The sequence below is a fragment of the Neopelma chrysocephalum genome, unplaced genomic scaffold (assembly GCF_003984885.1).
Source record: "Neopelma chrysocephalum unplaced genomic scaffold, ASM398488v2 Primary Assembly neopelma1_86, whole genome shotgun sequence".
NCBI classification, from domain to species: Eukaryota; Metazoa; Chordata; class Aves; order Passeriformes; family Pipridae; genus Neopelma; species Neopelma chrysocephalum.
In genome coordinates this window covers 423,443-442,167 of record NW_020897748.1, presented here as the reverse complement: position 1 = coordinate 442,167, position 18,725 = coordinate 423,443, and the positions used below count along the sequence as shown (strand labels likewise).

General features: G+C 37.5%; 1 protein-coding gene across 2 annotated transcripts in view; it reads right to left on the bottom strand.

Moving 5' to 3' along the window:
* Positions 1–433: 433 nt before the first annotated feature.
* The window catches only part of RSPO2 (R-spondin 2), a 104,923-nt gene continuing 86,631 nt past the window's right edge, over positions 434–18,725 (bottom strand). For both annotated transcript variants that reach the window (XM_027692537.1, XM_027692538.1), the window contains one exon: positions 434–1,060. In XM_027692537.1, the coding sequence (XP_027548338.1) occupies positions 951–1,060 (110 nt within the window). In that variant the 3' untranslated portion in view covers positions 434–950. The remainder of the gene's footprint in view (positions 1,061–18,725) is intronic.

The window sequence follows — 18,725 nt, the reverse complement described above, 5'->3', positions numbered from 1 at the left end:
ATTGTGCCTCATCTTAAAAAACATTACACTTCTTCTTCTGAGACAAAATACATGAGGGCTGAGATAGGAGTACAGAATAGCATAAAATATTTGTGGACTAGTCTGGCAAGTATACTTCAGAGCTGACACTCCATTGTGAGGGTCAGTGCAAGGTAGTTTTGTAAATGAGTGTCCTTTGCAAATGAGAAAAAAAATCCAGTTTGTAAGTCTTGAGGAATATGAGAAGATACTTAAAACATAGTAAAAAGTAAACATTTACTGGATTAAAGTATATTACTAGAACCAACAGGACATACTTTTAAACACATATAAAGTATTATACAGAAAGATGCATAGATGTACAGTAAATATGTTCATTTATATGTAGACAGAGTAGTATGTACACATAGTCTGCTGTGCTTCTGTAAGTCTAAGCAGTGAATCCTGTGGCGTATTGTCTTAAAGCAGTTTTATTATACAACTGTTTTGATGTAACAGGTGCTGAGAACAATGTACATTAACACTAAGTAGGTAAGTCATATTCATTTACTCTTGAAATGTACAAATATAGGAAACAAAGGCCATAAATGCAATAGTACCTACACCTCCAAGACTTCCTTTTTTTATTTATTTAAATATGCACAAGTCCGCCTAATGGTGCTACGTAGATTTCTTTCCTGGTCATCATGTTGACCAAGCACTCAGAACGTTATCTCTGATGCACTTCAGGACCACTTCCACTGATTCAACTCAGTGTGCTCCGACCTTGAAGTCTTCAGGTCAAAAATGATAGGAAAAAAATAAAATAAAAAAATATATAAATAAAACAAACAAGCTTGTGGGCTTTATTTTCACAAGTTATTTGCCACCAATACTGTCAAAGCAGCTGAACTGTAGTGCATCCATGGGCAGGAGCATATAGCAGCTTTTGTGCACTTTGCAAAAAAAATATATTAAAGAAAATCAAGTCTTTACTGGCTTGTTTTATCTGTCGCTAAAAAGATGCTGTGCTGCTTCTGAGCCCTTTCCATCAAGTTCTTTTTCTTCTTTTTTTTGTCCTTTGTTTTTGCTGGCTTTCTCCCTGGAAAAAAAAAAAAAAGAAAAACAAATCATAACAATGAGTTGAGTAAAGAATACAGAAATTAGAAAAAAAAACAAAACAACAAAAGCAGCTCATTCTTACAGAAATTATCAATAGGGACTGCAAAGGTAATGCTGGCTAATGAGCTTCAATCTCAGTGAAAACACAAGTTTTCAGTGTGATAAAAAAGGATCCCTGACTGTCATCACTTGTCCACAGGCACAATTTTGCTGGTATGAGTAACCATGTTGATGCAGGTTTTGTTTTTGGCAGGGCAGGTCGCACAAGCAACGTTATGCAAGTGCCTAAGGCTCAGAGCCAAATGAGTATGTAGACTCCTAACTCACTGGAAACTGGATATATGCCTTAGACCCTTGCGTAAATTTGCTTGAGTGAGTAATCCTATTTAAGTCATGTCCAATATATCTGTGATTTCAACGAGAAATCAGGCATTACAGCCCAAGTATTTGGTTGGATGCCATCTGACATGCTTTGGCAGAAACATTACCACCTCTGTGAAGAACTGTTATTACTGCTTATTAGTACACTGTGTCTAATTCTCACAGTATATTACTGGGCAGAAACGAAAATTACACTTTATACTTCTTACTATTGGAAATTCACTGAAAAATAACCAAATTCAGGAAATCAGGATCAATTCAGGAAAAAAATTCTCAAGCTCCTTGAATGGGGAAGTTTTTCCTCTTCAGCTCTAATAATAAATCAGTGCCCTTCAGTTATCTCAGCAAAGATATCATGGACTGAAAAAACGTCAGATACAAAGGCCCTCATTGGGCAATGCATTACCTTTTAAGTATATGCTTAAATCCTATCAAGTCTAGTAGGATTTAAGGAGACGGCCAAATACTGTCAGGTGTGAGAATGGTCTGGGTTTTCTTGGCAGTATCATATACTAAAATATGTGATCAATGGTAAAAAAATAAGGTTATTAAACTCTAGAAGTGACAACTTTGTAAACTTTCAGGAGCACCAAATGAATTTAACAAGACAGTAAAAGGAAATTCAATTAGCAGGTTACATAAAAATGTGAAAATACATTTTTCATCTACATTGTCAGTACACTGCTAAACGGAACAAACGTTTGCCAATCCAGCTTTGTCATATTTTCATATTATTTCTTAATTTAAAAGACTCAGATCAGCTACAAGAGTTTTTCTCTATTTCATAATAACACTGAATAAATCTCATTCTAAAATTATCAAAATTTATGATTCATTGAAAATATAGGCTTGTATACTTCAGCTATATATGTATATATACATAATACACTGACTAGGCTACTATTCTATAGGAATTATTGGAATACTTGTATATAAAATAGGACAGGACATTAAGGTAATAGGCTCATGAGTTTAGTCCATATTAAAAATCATAAAGGTCCTTGGAGTTTACCTCTGCTTCTCATTAAAGTCTGGTATTAAGGTTACTATGGCATTTTGCCATCTTTAAATCTAGTTAATCCTACACAATAAATCCTCAGTCCAACCAAGCATTAATCAAAGCAGCTTTTAAGTTAAAACTCTTTAGTAACACTCTATCTAGTGACGAGACACACCTAATGAGGTCAGAAACAAGGAACACTTGACGCAAAGTGGCATTACAATAAGATGATTTGAACTATAGAAGTTTCCATTTATATATATATCTATATTTTTAATGGAATTCCACTAGCTGGTACATTGTAAGGCATCAGACCTTCGATGAATGTATAGTTCAACACTGTCTAACTTGCACTTTCAATATTCTAAATTTTTTAACCCACATATTCAAAATACTTATTAAGGAAGCAGAAGATGAGGGGAAATTGAAGAGTGACCAATTCTGCTGGTCAGTCGATTCTCACAAGACCAGAAGAATCAATCAGAGCTTTATTGGAGTTTTGCTACCCAGTTTGCTCAGTGATCTTACTTTCTGAGGTTTTCCATTACACAGACCAATTAGTAAAAGAAATATAAACTTAAATCACTGTCTCATCTAGTTTCTCTATGACATCCTCTAGACATTAATTGCTTACTGTAAGTAAGTTTAAGGCAGTGAAAGATCCTATTATTTTTCCTCTAAAACCCTTTGAGATACAAGGATAAAATGCCTCACAACACAGCTGGTATCTCTGTCTAAGCCTTAGAAAGTAGATCCTGCAACACAAACATCAAGTCAAATTGCCAGCCCACTCCCTATATGATATCCTTAAAATAGAAATGAACTGGACTAGATTTCAGTGATTTGACATGTCATTGTGCAACAAGTACATCACAATGCTTCTGCTGCTCTGCAGCAATCGTCCCTGCACCTGCTTTTGTCCCAAGGCACACCAAAGGCAAATTACCTTCTTTTACATGTGCCATGGAGTAGCAACCTAAGTAGAGGCAGCATCCCTGAGTCACCGATAGCTGATAATTCGTTCTCCTATGAGGAGCTCTTTGATCACTCATTGTGTCTCAAAGTGCCCTGTAGTACAGAATAAGTTTCAATATTTTCAGGGCAATATTAAACCACACAGGAGAAAATCCAGATGACTTGGTGATGCTGAGTCCCAAATTCCAAATGTCATTTAAACCAGAGAACAGAATATAAAAGGTATTTCTTGGCTAACCATCAGTTCCCATATTGTTAGTAGAATGCAACAGAGATAAGAGATTAGTAAGAAAAAAGTGACTATAAAGACTAGAGAGTTCAAACAAAGTAGGCTGCTGAAGTCCCCATGCATGAGAACTTTTATTAAATGCAGATTTCAATTACAGTAGTTATTTTATCAGCAGAAGCACAGTGAACAGAAGTATCTTTTGATATCTTACTACATATCTCTTTAGAGGAACACGATGTTTATGATATGTAAAGTAGGTCTTCTAAGAGGATCCAGGACCCAAACTGTCCCAGTTCCCTGACTGGAGGGCAGTGGGGAGAGGACAGCTGATGGTGTTGACAGTCCCCGGGACCAGGGTGGCAGCTCGGTGTCATGGGTTGGGGGTCATCTGAGCTTTGCACAACCTTCCCCACACCTTGCCATGCTCATTGCTCCTTAAAGCAAGAGCCCTGACCCCAAGTCCTTCTCTCCATAGGAAGCAGCAGGGCTCTGCCATGCTTGGCTTTGCTGGGCAGCTGAAAAGGAGTGAATTTTTTTAGCAGCAGCAGATTAGTCCAGAACCGGCTGTTGCACACAGAAGGTAGTTCCTGACTGAAGCAAATGAGGAGGGAGAGTAAAAGGACTGCCTCTTTGGAGGGGTTTTATCATTACCAATAACAGGCTACAATGTTCTTGTACAGAACAGAAAGTGGCAATACAAGAGAGCTGGAGAGGAATTTTTTACAAGGGTCTATGGTGATGGGGCAAGAGGAAATGACTTTAAACTGAAAGAGTGTCGGTTTAGATTAGACATTAGGAGGAGATTCTTTACTGTGAGGGTGGGAAAGCACTGGAACAGGTTGCCCAGAGAAGCTGTGGATGCCCCATCCCTGGAAGTGTTCCAGGCCAGGCTGGATAGGGCTTTGAGCAACCAGTCCAGTGGAAGGTGGCCCTGCCCATGGTGGAGGGGGCGGAACTAGATGCTCTTTAAGGTCCCTTCCAATCCAAATCATTCTATGGTTCTACGAATATCTGAGATATAAAGTCTGCTCCAGCCAGCCTATAAACCCCTCCTGATCAGAAGCAGTACCCAAGCGAGCGAACAGTCCAGCGCAGCTGCCGGGGATCCACAGCCAGCACCACTCTAAGTGACATTACATCCTTCCTAATGGAATGATGCTTGCCTGCTTGTCATCTGGCAGAGAGCCACGTACCTTGTTTCTCCTTTCCAAGTCTCAGGTCTCCAGATAAGGCCTCATCTTCAATTTTAATTTTATGACTGCATTTTTTATTTGTTTAATGACTGGTGTTAGGAGCAAGGAGAGCAAATACAAATAATTCATACAAAGGCCAGAATATCTGAGCACTGTTTGGGTTACTATATTCCTATATTTATTTTGCTTGAGTTTTCCCTTGCACACCAACTAGCTAACTAACTTTTCCTTGAAAAGCATTTTTATCTTTGACTGCCTAAAAAAGGGTTCCTCAATTTTTATTATCAGAGTTAGCTCTGAATGTGATTTACAACATGTAATTCTCTGTAAAATCATATGTATACACTGAAATGCATAGGGCCCAAGAAAGATCTGAAATGTAGCTTACTTCAGTGATCAATTATCTAGCAAATAAAAGCCTTAAAAGCTTATCTATCATTCTGTATCTTACATTTCTGCACAGGTTATCTTTACAGAAGTGATATTGGTAAAGCCATTCATTCATACTCCTTATTGCAATTTTTAAAAAAATCAGTTTTGCTATTTGCTTTATAAATTACCAATGAGTAAGTCCTTATTTTCTAAGTAACTAATCCAAATGGGTGGTGTCTTTACAGTGTTATTCATTAAACTTCTGTTTGGACCACATAGTTCTGGTAGGTAGATGGGCAACTAATAAGCTGTGCAATGAAATATTATCATCAGCTAACCATGTACCAATGTAGCAGTGAATCTACCTTGTATGGGAAGCTGTGGTTTGAGTGTGTTTCAAAATGGCTTTTTGTGGTCCCTGTGCTGGTTCGTGCTACAAAAAATTTCCCCGTGGAAGTACCTTGGCCTGATAATAGAAGAGAGAACATACCATAACTTCTAACGGTAACATATAGGTGATGGTAAAATAACATATAGGTAGTTATGCAATTCCAACATGAGTTCCTGAAAAAAAACCATTATTTATGCTAATATATATATAGCAATTGTCTGTATACCAAAGAGTAACAGCTACAAAAAGATTTATTTAACTTGGCTCTTGCTGGGTTTTTTTTTCTTTTTGCTTGCATTTGTACCATTTTATCAGTGTTCCTCACACAACTCATGCACTTGTGCTCGGTTCTCTGGTTTGTCTCATACCCTGAGCTGAAAGGCGCTTAGAAATACTGCATATTCCTTCTGGATGGACCCACCTGGTCAATTTGGGATACACACTACCTGGTTCAGAAGGAGCCTTATCACCTTCTGACAGCTGCAAAGGCAGCTTTCTCTGGACAGAGTTTGGGCAGCAGATTCCTAACATCCAGGGCACTCCTGATTCTCCAGAATTAAAATGAAGCAAATGTATTCACAGGGACTCCCAGCCACATTGTTTGAGATCCTTGACTCAGCCAGCCAGTTTCAGTTCAGTATCTGAATTGTGCTTGACCTGCTCTATAAGCACTGTTGTACGAACGGCGCTTCTAACAAACTCACTGTGAGTTTCAGCGGAGAAAACACAGCATACAGCCACATGGGGGCAGCAAATTTAAAACATTCAATGAAAAGGGGAAAAAAAAAAAACAAGCAAAACAACTATCTGCAGTTTTATTTCACAGTGTAATACCCCCCAACATTTTCAGCAGTCTCACATACAAATCACTATATTGGAGCTAAGAGAATGTTTAATACTCCCTTCTTTATTTAAAACATTTTTCTCTTCTATTGATGATTACCGAAAAATGGAATTTACGGGTGTCTGCCTGCTTCCCTTCTCTGGATTTTCAGATGCAGAGCTTTCACTGCTAGAAGCTAAGGCACAATGGAGTCTTGGGACAACAGCAGACCCTGCTAAATACACTTTTTAATCTTTTCTTCCCTTTCATGCATTGCTTTAGGAGCTAAACACCTGTACATCATGCTCCTACAGCTGTTGCTCTACCACAGACCTCATGTATGGCAGCATTTCATCCATGTGGGAAGCTAGAAAAATTATTATTTTTCATATCACTGAAGGATGGCAACATCAGGGAACTAATGACAGCAGTGGAAAGATGATAGAAATACTCAATGATTAACCAGTCAAAGAGATAACTCAAGAGAAAGATGGCAGATCACAGAATTATTAAGGTTAGAAAATAAAATACCTCTAAGATCATCAAGTACAGCCGTCAACCTAGCACCACCACATTTACCACCAAACCATGTCACAGAATCCCAGGATCACAGAATCACTTAGGTTGGAAAAGACCTCTAAGATTGAGTCCAACCTTTGACCAGTCACCACCTTGTCAACTAGACAAGGCACCAAGTGCCACATCCAGTCATTTTTTGAACACTTCCAGGGATGGTGACTCTACCACTTCCCTGGCAGCCTGTTCCAATGCTTAACAACCCTTTCTTTGAAGAAATTCTTTCTGATGTCTAACCTGAACCTCCCTCGGCACAGCTTGGGGCTACGTCCTGTCATCCTGTCACTAGCCGTCTGTGAGAAAAGGCTGACCCCCCACCCTGCTATAACCTCCTTTCAGGTACTTGTAGAGAGCGATAAGGTCTCCCCAGAGCCTCCTTTTCTCCAGCCTACACAATCCCACCTCCCTCAGCCACTCCTCATGTAAGCTTCTGGAGGAGCCCTCTCTAGCAGGATGCCTGTCAGGCACAGACCCACAGATGCCTCGTCATTTATTTCCCATTTGCACCACACGGCAAACTACACATAAACACTGACTGAAAAAATCCAGCAACCAAGCAAACAAAGAATTCAGTCCAGAAATTATTCCCTAGAGGTAATTTATTTCCCAGGGTTTTCAGTCAGTTAAAAATTCTGGATACTGAAACTGCCAGAGAAATGCATAAGTTGTTAAGAAATCTCATAAACACACAGTCAATGGAAAAAAAATTCCTCACTTTTACAAAGGCATCCTTTTCCTAAAGCATGATTTACAAACCAACACTGACAAGTGGCCTACAGGAAGAGGACACAAAGAGCTTTAATAACTTTGCAAAATGCACACCACGGGCATCTTTACCAATGTCACCTGCTACCAAATTCATGACAGTTTTCATAACCTAGTTTGCAGTTGTGGGTTTTTTTAATACCATAACATTTAGGCTGAAATTGGCTGTGCTCAGTGTGGAAGACTGTGATTTAGAGGAAATCAACTGAAGTAAAATACCTTTTTGCATAGGGAGTGAAAGACACTGAGTCTTGGTTGGGGACACTGGAAAAGAAGTAAGAAGGTCAAGGAGATGGGACAGAAAGCAGTTTCTCATCTTCCTCAGTCAACTTCTGATGTAATTTGAAAAAATCTTGCAAACACATATTTGCCTCTGAAGACACCAGAAGGGATGGTATGATCATACAGAGTACATCAGCTGCCCACAACACCATTTCAAATTCACAAAGACCAGAATTTGTAAAGGTAGATTAATTAACATTTGCAAAGCATGAAACCTGGTAACAATGGACATCACAGAAAGTCATTAATTATTTCATTATTCTTTCTTCATTTGTAAGAGTTAAACAATGCTGAGAAAATAAGGTCTTAGAACAATTACTGAATAAAAATAGGAAAAAACCCCATACCATAATTACAGACTTCATCACAACAGATACAGATAAGAAACAAATGAAGACATTTCTTCAACTCTGAAGTGCTTGAGTTTGCAAGTTGACTGGTCTCCTTTTATACTTTTTGGTGCAATACTGATAGCTAATGCTACAAATGTGTATTCCCAGTCTAGTGAAACTAATAATAATCTAAGAAAAAGAATTCTCTTACGCAAACACACAGTTTGATGTTTTGTGTACATTCTTGTCTATTTGATGTCAACTTGCCTGATTAAATCAGAGAAATTTCTGTCTTGAGTAAACCTTGTTTTTCTACACAAACCATTACAAAAGCACTTGAAGTGCAAAGCTAACCTGAGTGATGTTTTATTCTGTTCCTGGCATTCAGAATCCTGATAGTTTATTTTCAACGTAATAATTTCACAACTTTGGGTAAATCACAACCAACATTTAATGTTACACATACTTGGCATTTTCATACACCAGACATCAGCTACTGAGATGAAAGCTAATTCAAAAGATCTAAAGACCAATTCTTTAAATAAAAGAAACATCAAAATATCTCAAGTTCCTGTATCTTAATCTTGCTAGCTTTTTTTGTTTTGACACATGCATGAAGAAATTAAAGGTATTACTATTTAGGACAAGAATAAGCAAAGTGAGCTACTCTTTTTCTCCCAAAGTACACATCTATTTTTTTATCTGGCCTGAATACAAACTAACCAAGCAATACCAAAATCTGATGTTCTTTCCTTCTGGACAATATTGAGTGCCATGAGACATTCTCATCTGTTTAAGAAATACTGATTCCTACACAAAGAATGGAATTAACATGTCACAGCCCACTGAAAGTTCAGTGCATTTTTCCTCAACTTTCAGGCAAATTCACTGGGAAAACTGTTTTCTTACATAACTGAAATGCAGTGCATTTCCACAGTGCAGTTTTCCAGTGTAGACAGTAGATGGCAGTGAGGTATTAACTGAAAACTGGCTTCCACTTTCATATTTTCAAACAGTATTTTTTATTTATAGAAGTACACACATTCACTAACGAATATAGAAAGTGAAGTCATAAAAATTCACACACGTGCTCAGAGAAGAAAGCAAGAGAAAGCACACGAGGGGAAGAGGAAAACTAGCAAACTTAAGGGGAGATGGAAACTCTCATAGGAGACCTGAATACTGAATAGTATAGATGCTTAAATGTTGGGTCCCTTTGTCATTTCAGTCACAGTTGTGTGAAAACAGATATGTCTCCACTGCAGTCAAAATGTTTGTCTAATGTAAATTTAGCTCAGAATCCAAACTATATATCAGTTGCATGCAGGGTATTCACTACCCTTATCTTAGCCAACACCATGTTAGATCAGATACTTTGCAAGCAAAGCCAAGTAAAATATTTCCAATAACAGGCTGGGGTTTTTTTTTATTTTCCTTCCTTTCACAGAGCAATATAAAGCAAATTTCAAAGTAATAAAAGAATATTTCTACACTCTCAAGACTACACATACACATGTAAATACATTTTAGCTCTACAGACAATAGTTGTAGCTAAGAACTAATTGGCTTGAAATTCTCTAGGTTTGACTGGACACTAATCTGACTTAAAACTCCTTCTGCCCAGTTGTTTAAAACAGATTATTTTTCTTCCTTTTTCCTATCAATTCATTTAATTTTATTTTTATCTCATCGCATTGGGAATAAAAAATGAATTCTACTGAAGCAACACTTATTTATGGCACCCCCAGGGTTTAATTTCATACTGGGAATTGCATTTTGTTCAATTAAGGATTTCTTACAGAGGGAGATGATACTGGGAAGTTAATTTTTTTAGAGCTGTTTTTGCTTTTGTGCAATACTATTTAGTTGTGAAGGGTTAGTCCCTTTTTAATTGTCTTTAGGGATTCTGGTCAAGAACGGAGGAATAAATTTGTTCCAGGATCTTTTTCTTTTATTTTCTTTTTCCTTTTTTTTTTTTAATGAAATATTTTTATTATCACTTCTGCTTGTGTTCAAGTATTGCACAGTAAATCCTATTTAAGTTCAGAAAGAAAAGAGGCTAAATTAAACACCGGACAACAAACTAAAGTATGATCCAGCAGGAAGACTCCTACAGAATAACAACTGAAAATTAGTAAGAATGTATTATTTCTAATATTATGTAAAATTATTACCTCATTCTGCTCATATAGTGTACCAGACTAACTGCTGCACCTGCACTGCTCACTGACATTCATTTGGTTTAGACTTGACAAGGCCCTGAAACAGAGGGTATTCACACTGCCTACCTAAATTTGGTCAGGTTAGTCTCTGTTTATCTGTAACTACATTGGTGTAGATGGTGTACACTCATCCCTACTCCTCAGACATTTGATCAGACTAATGATCTAAAATTAGCTTTTAGGACTTCCCTTTACCTGTACATTCCACACACTATGGCCACAGATTTCTCCAGAGTAATGCTACACCTGCATTACCTAAATTAAATAGTGTTAGAGAACACCTCCAGACACTGTACCTCAATTGCCTGTCACCCTTCCCAGAGGCAGTACAGGCCAGGGCTGCTCCCACACGCATGTCCCTGGCTTGGGAGCCCTGAGCCGAGCAATATGGATATGGACCAACCTGTGCCACTCAATGCAGTGCCAGGTAACACCCCAGCAAGTTTAGTGAACTACTGGAGAGATAGTCACGGTCTTTGATCTGTGGTCAGTCAGGATTTAAAAGATGTTCCAAGTAATATGGCTTTATCCCTAAATGTATTACAGTAGCTTTCTTGCTGGCTAACCAAGAAGTATTTTCCCAAGGCTGCCTATGAGGACCTAGTAACTCATACCTGCGTAACTTTTCAAAGTCCATAGATTAAATAATAAATACCTAGCTAGGAAAATTAAATAATGTATATCTCTTTTAGAATTCCTACACTTTGTATTAATACAATTGAAAACTTGCTTTATTGCTTAAAACTTAAGAGGATGCAGTGATTGCGAGTGAGAATGGGAGTCAAGAGAACCTCTATCTTACTTGTCTTAGTGCGATCTCTTACAGAAACATGAGAAATCAAACATTAGTGTCATACATTGTTGAGGCTACTGACTTGTTGGAGAAATGTGTTCAATCTAAATCTGAAGACAAGAGGAGATGGAGGGTCCACCACTTCCTTTGGTAATTGTTCCAGGAGTTAATAATTCCACCACCAGAAATTTCTGTCCAATTCCCAACTTAAATTTTATTATCCAGCTATTATTTCTCATTATTCCTTTCTGTCCTATATCAGACTTTTCTCTTCCTGTCCTGTAGATAAATATTTATTCACCATCTTTCTGAGAAGTTAAACATATAGCAGACTTTGTGCACTTTAATGCTTATTTTGTAGTCCTCATACAAATTTTTTTGACTTGTACCTGCACAGTTTCCAACTGAACTATCTGTTCAGTTTTCCAGTATCTTCTATAAAATGTGGGTCTCAGCCTGAATGTCAGAGTTCTGAAATTGATTTGTTGTGCTTTTTCATTATTATTAAAGTTATACAGCAAAGAATTGCATTTGAAATTTTTCTCTATATATTGTAGTGGACTCGTGATTTCTTTCAGAAACACGGCTTTTTAGATGCCATTCCTCATGCTGTAGATATACAGTCCTAGTTCTATAACTCTTTGATCCTCCAGAATAATTTTACATTTAACTCGATGAAAATCAATCAATTGTGTTTGCTTTACAAAGCAACACAGACTTTTCTTTGGGTCTACGCTACAGTATTGTTTACCATTATTCTCAGATAATTTCTTCTTCTAAAAGATGTTTATATAATTGACTGAAACAAACAGCAATGCTTACAGAAATATCTTAAGGCCATCACCACTTTTTCCTAGACATCCGTACAGAACATGCTTTAATTTTATTCTGTGGTAAAGACAAACAAAACTCTACAGGTCTATAAAAGTCCCAAGTCTGAACACATGTGATAGGTAGACCTGGGCATGATGTCTGTGATGCTTCTGTTAGCTTCGCTTCTACAGCTGCAAATATTAATCCCAAAGGAATGGGCTTTGCAAAAGCTTTCCATGTATGAATGTACAGGCTTAGTCTCACACAAAGAAATTTTACTTTGAAAGTAATTCTGTTAGGTTAAACTTCTCTGCATGACATGAAAAAACAAACAAACAAAAAAACCCCACAAAACAACCAGTGCTGGACTTAACCATATGTCTCTAACAACTTACATATCAGAAGCTGCAATAAGCAAAATGTGATCTCTCAGGGGGTGCCATAGAGCCCAGACCTGTTATTTACCTTCACAATAGACACATACGTCTAGGAAGAGCCATTAGAAACCTAACTACAGTGAATTTTCAGAATGAAACCAGTATTACTACAATTATAGGGAATGCCATTTTTCTGAATCCAGCTGGAGCTGCTGGGGACATTTTTGCCCAAGCTGTTCCTCAGTGCCCACCACCCAGCAACTCCTAGTCTCAGTTTTGCAGGCAGAAGAGGCTGTACTAACAATTGTCAATCCAAGGAAGAGCAGTGTCGTGCCTGCAGGAAGGCTCAGCTGCCTCCTGTGCTGCTGGAGGCCACTCGGCCAGCTGTGCAGGCTGGATGATGAGCACACACGTGTTCCTTCCTCCAGCACAGCTGCAGGAGCACCTACGGCTGGGCAGTGCTGGCTTCACATACAACAGCCATGCAGAACTCAACAAAGGCTTATCTGAAAATTATCTCACTAAACTGAAATAAGCCTGTGACAATATATTTATCCACATGAGCTATTTCACATGGTTAAATATGCTAAATAATAACTATGCATTTCAGGCCTGAGTGCATCAGTGTTTAAACACATTTTAATTTAAACCATGTATTTCTTGTATTTAGCACTGACCTGAAGAACACAACAACAAAAAATGCTTTTTTTCCCCCTCCCAGAGGTAAGAGAGGGGAATCAATGAATGGTCTGAAGCATCCCTTTTATGGCAGCCCAGCACTGTAGATACTTCAGCATCACAGAAGGTTGTTCTCCCTCTCATATACTCAGCAACTGGATACACACTTCGATCACATGATATGAGAGGCAATATAACATGGTGTCTAATAATATATGTAGAGTGGACAAATTAAGTTCTCTTCTTATTCTGATATACATCTGCAAGAAAGACAGCACTATAACCTCCACCAAACAACCTGTCAAAATTAAATTGAAAACTAAAGTTTTTCCTGCATGAAATGTTTTAAAGTATATATTCACTGAAAATTCAACTGAAAGTTGAAGAAAAATGTGTGGACACTTTCTTAAGAAGAAAAGGGAAAAGAATATGTGACATAAACACAGTATGTAGCTTAAAGTCTACTTGCCATAAAAGGCTTTTCCTGACTGGAAGTTACAGTACAGATGTACTTAAAAAACAGATGTACATCAAAGACCGTTGATTAGAAGCACAGAGAGAAGTAATTATCAGTTTCATTTTTTTTAAAAAAGAAATTCTTTATTCTAATACCAATAAAACCTTAGTATGTACAGAATGATTCTACGGGTTTAATTAACCATATGAAAAATATAAATGCATGTGCTATTCCTGCTCCACATCATCACATTCTTATGGCTACTTCGGGTGAGCTTCTAATGTACGTGAGATCTTGCCTTCATTATTTTGTGACAGTATTAGCCAAAAGACTGAAATTGTTCAAGACCTTTTTTTTTTTTTGCTTAGAAATGCCTGACGATAATAATTCCTTGTGCCTCAGAGGTACTTCCACCAGTAGATATTGAGGCTGTCAGTCACAGAGAGCCCATCCTGGATTACGCTAGCAGCACAAACCACAGTCCTTGCTAAACTGGTGGCCAGCTGCAAGGGCTACATCTCAGGAATAAAATGAGCAACCTGGTCTAGTGGGTGGCATCCCTGCCCACAACACGGGGGTTGGAACTAGATGATTATTAAGGTCCCTCTCAATCCAAACCATTTTATGTTTCTATGAAAATAAACAGAGCCAGAGGACAGGTTTGAACACTGCCCTAAAACACTAGCAGGTTTCCTGTCATGTTTCTTGTGCCAACTAATGTGTCTCCCAAGAATGGTACCATCCTGTTTGTACATTCTTTGCAAATCAAGAGATGGTGAAACATTTACCTAAACCCTTTAGACTTCACTAACTTCAAATTTACAGTTGCTTTTCAAGCTGAACAGTTTTTGCAGTTCTGATTTAGATGCATGTGTGATAAACCCCTGGACTGGAATACATGGACCTAAAAACAGACATGCAAGTTGTGGCTTAACTCAACAGGCAGCTAAACACTGCACAGCCACTCACTTACTCCTCTTCAATGGGATGGAGGAGAGAATTGTAAAAAAGGTAAAATTCATGGGTAGTGATAAAGTTTAATATGACAGAAAAGGAAAGGGAAGTAACAATAGCAATAATAATTAAAAAAAAGAATATATTAAACAAGTGATGCACAATGCAATTGCCCAGCCAGTCCTTGAGAAGCAGCTGCCAGCCCCCGGCCAATTCCTCCCAATTTTGTTGTTCAGTATGATGCCATACTGTCTGGAATATCCCCTTGGTCAGGTGGGGCCAGCAGTCCCAGCTGTGCCCCTTCCTGGCTTCTTGTCCTCCCCAGACTCCTTGTTAGCAGAACAGCATGAAAAGCTGAGAAGTCCTTGCCATAGTGTAAGCACTGCTTAGCAACAACCAACACATCAGTGTGTTATTAACATTATTTGCATCCTAAATCTGAAACACAGCACTATACCAGCTACTTGAAAGAAAATTAACACAAATGTATGACTTTGACTATCCACTTGGACTGGCTGATACCATTTTGAGTGCTGGAAGGAACTATTTATTTGGACCAAGTTCAGCTAAGTGATTATCAGTTTCTCACACTGAGGTAGAGTTGATCTCTACTGAATGCTAATTATTTCATCATGTTAGCAAATACTCATTTCTTGGCCAGCACCTTCAATCACAACCTATTTCATATGTTGATTTAAACTGTCCTATAAGATTAATAATGGGTGACAACTGGATCATTTAGCGTGTGACATACTTATCAAATTAGTTACAAGTATCCTTTCAACTGTTTATTTTCTCTACTGAGACAATTAAGCCACTATTACAGCCAGTTTCCTTCTCTCTAGCTCAGACTGGAAGCATTTTCTTCTCATTTACTGACTTCAGGAGATTCCTTTCAAAATCCTGTCTGAATTTATTTTCCTTCCAGTTATGTATAATATCTTCCGGTTTCCTTCTGTGTAGCTGGATAATTACTCACTCCCCAACACTATCTAGTTGTTCTTCTTCAAACTTATTTCCACATACACAGGCTTTGAACATGTAATTTCTGTTGTTCATTTCTGTGTAAATAAAGTTTAGATAATAGTTCTTTCCTCAAACCTGATTTCAACAGGAAACATAAAGCACTAATACACAGTTGAAAAGAAAGGTTTGTACTACAGAATAAGCATTTCTCCCTGGTTTGCCTGTCTATTGCAGGCAATTTAAATCTGTACAGGTATATGGATTATTAGTTAGAAAGTGCCAGTGTTATAGCTTGTCTCTAGCAGAACTAGTTAAGAGTAACAAAGCCAATTGACTCCTATCTCCATGATGAATGCCTGCAACTTGCATTAATTTTATTTACACGTAATTAACTAAACAGAAAAATCCTCCCACCAGTAACATAAGCATGCCATCTAGAAAAAGTAAGTCTTAAAATGCACATTAGGGTGTAATATCAACATTATACCACCAGTTACAGAGTTGTTTATACAGTGACATTTTCATTGATACACGGATTTTCAAAGTAAAATACCTTGAATATTTGAATATTTCTAGAATATGGAAAACAATTTGACCATTTTAAACTCTAGATCTACCCAACAGACAAAATACACAGAAACATTTCAGAGTGATCTGTAAGGTAAGAGCAACAACACAATTATTCACTGTCAGGAAATGTGTCTATTAAGTGATCATAATATTATTTGTTTCCAACAAATACAATTCTCTGATCTTTAAACAATACATTATTTTGAAATACCTAAATTAGATGATTGATTTATTTTTTTTAATATCTGGATAAACATACAAGTCAAATCTTTCTGAATCAAAGTTTTCCATGCCAAGTCTCAAATGTGAGGGATTTTTTATGATTAAGTATGAATTCCTGGAAAACATGGTTTATCATAGAAAAACTGGCAAAACTTTCACAGTATTTGCTCTAACAGGCGCCACTGTAATGGACTGCAGATCTATGAATAGGCCAAGAACAGAAGCTAAAACTAACACTGAAGAATACAATATGTTACAAAGTGGGAAGCTTGGGGTTTTTTTCTTTTTCTAAAATTATAATAGATGGGATTAATTTCAATCCATAATTTACATAATGAAGAACTTAACTGGCCTGATCTCATCATTTCTCAAAAACACTGTTTTGATAAATGATTCTGTTCTGAAATTTCATCTGGCAATGAAATTTTGGTCATCTTTGAAGAACTGATTTATTCTCCTCTTACATGCAAGAATTACTGCTTGGGAACATAACTGAGCTTTCAAACAACAGATCAGATATAAGTTACTATCGCTAGCAGAATTTTGTTCATTCCATGCTGGCCATAAGTCTTGAACAATGCACTGATCCTCAAATTTCACAAATCCTTAAAAGCCTATGTGCATAATGTTAAGTGCTGCAATAGTCAGCTGGTGGCATCAGAATACAAAAACATGAAAGCGGCTGCTCTGGGTCAACCAAGGATCCACCAAAACCACGACTGTAACAGTAGCCCAAAACTAACATGTCAGTAACAGTATAAAAGTAGGACAAAAATATATGCTCCCTTTCACAGGAAACTTCTCCACCACGCATGATGCCTGGCATGTCCATTGCCATATGGAGGCACTTACTCTAGAAGGAGTTGGAAACAGGTTTTTGTATGTCCTGGTAGAATCCTTTTAAGTGAAAGCCTCAGCCTGACTTTCTGCCACTCAGTAACTTCTTTGCCACTTCATGCTGCAAATCTAGTTAGGACCATGCAATTATGAGATTTTGGATCCTAATTTTTCAACTGATAATAAATCAGGACCAAGTTCTTCTGCACACAAGGGACAGCAGACTTTGTATGACACTGAAAATGCCTGAAGTTTAGGTTTATCAAGGAAAAAAGCACAACACATGCATTGAACCTGCAAGTCTCACATGTACTGCCTGAGACATGAGAGACCAGAAAATATGAACAGCTGTATGAGATGAGAATAATAGAGAGTAAAAGAAAAGAGTGGAGGTATGGTGCTTTCATGCTAAATCAGGGTATATATGTCCTGAACATCAGGTCCATTCCTGACACGATAAGACATGAATCCACTTCTTTTGCAATGCCTACAGCATCATGTAGCCATGAAGATGCTTCCACTGAAAAACTTGGATCTCCATAGTATATCATCCAAAAATATGTGCCTCGCTCCACCTCTAACTTAAATGCCTTACAAATCAGGCACACAGTGCCTGCATTTTGGTTATCCGAGGTTTACGACTACAGAAAATGATTGCATATTTTTGCGTATGGCTTACAAGTATCACCACTTGGAAAGACTAGGCCAGGATGGTAGTTACAAAACATGAAAGCATGTGGAGATATTAATTTCTGATAAAATCACTGGTTAAGACTTCCTCTCTTATAAGCTTATGACATCAGACAATACAATGAAGTAAGACCTCTATCATCTTTGGGAGAGGAAACAGAAAATTATTTTCACTGTGATTAAATGAGGTCAGAAAAGAGAAAGGCATCTGTTAATATTCTGTGTTGAGGCAAGTTTATTCAGCCAACTATTGTGCTAATGCAAATGGTAACAGTTTGTTGCAGATGTGCAGTGGAATACAATGCAGCCAAATCATCTGGCTTTTTGCATAAGAAACTATACACAGAAGAAGTTGGTGGGTTTAATAAGCATTATAAAAGAGAATTCAAGCACAGTGCCCTTTGTCTCAACCACCAAAACTGCAAGCTGCAGTTGTAAATGTTATTTTGAGAAGATCAAGATGCAGGGTGACTAAGAAATCAAAGTCCAAGTCGTTAAGGGATTTCAGGTTTCTCTATTGACATTTCAAGGGAGATAGAATCTTTTTAGGTTGTAGTCACTTATTATATTGATTTTAATTATTATTGCAGCAGAGACACAGAAATTGACAGAGTGACTGTAAAATAGAGGAAATATTTTAGGATAGAAAAAAAAGACAAAAATGGTGCTATTGTCTCAGTTGTAAGAGCATATACAGTATAGCAAAGAACTATATTTTACTTTCAGCTATATCAAATAAACTGCAGA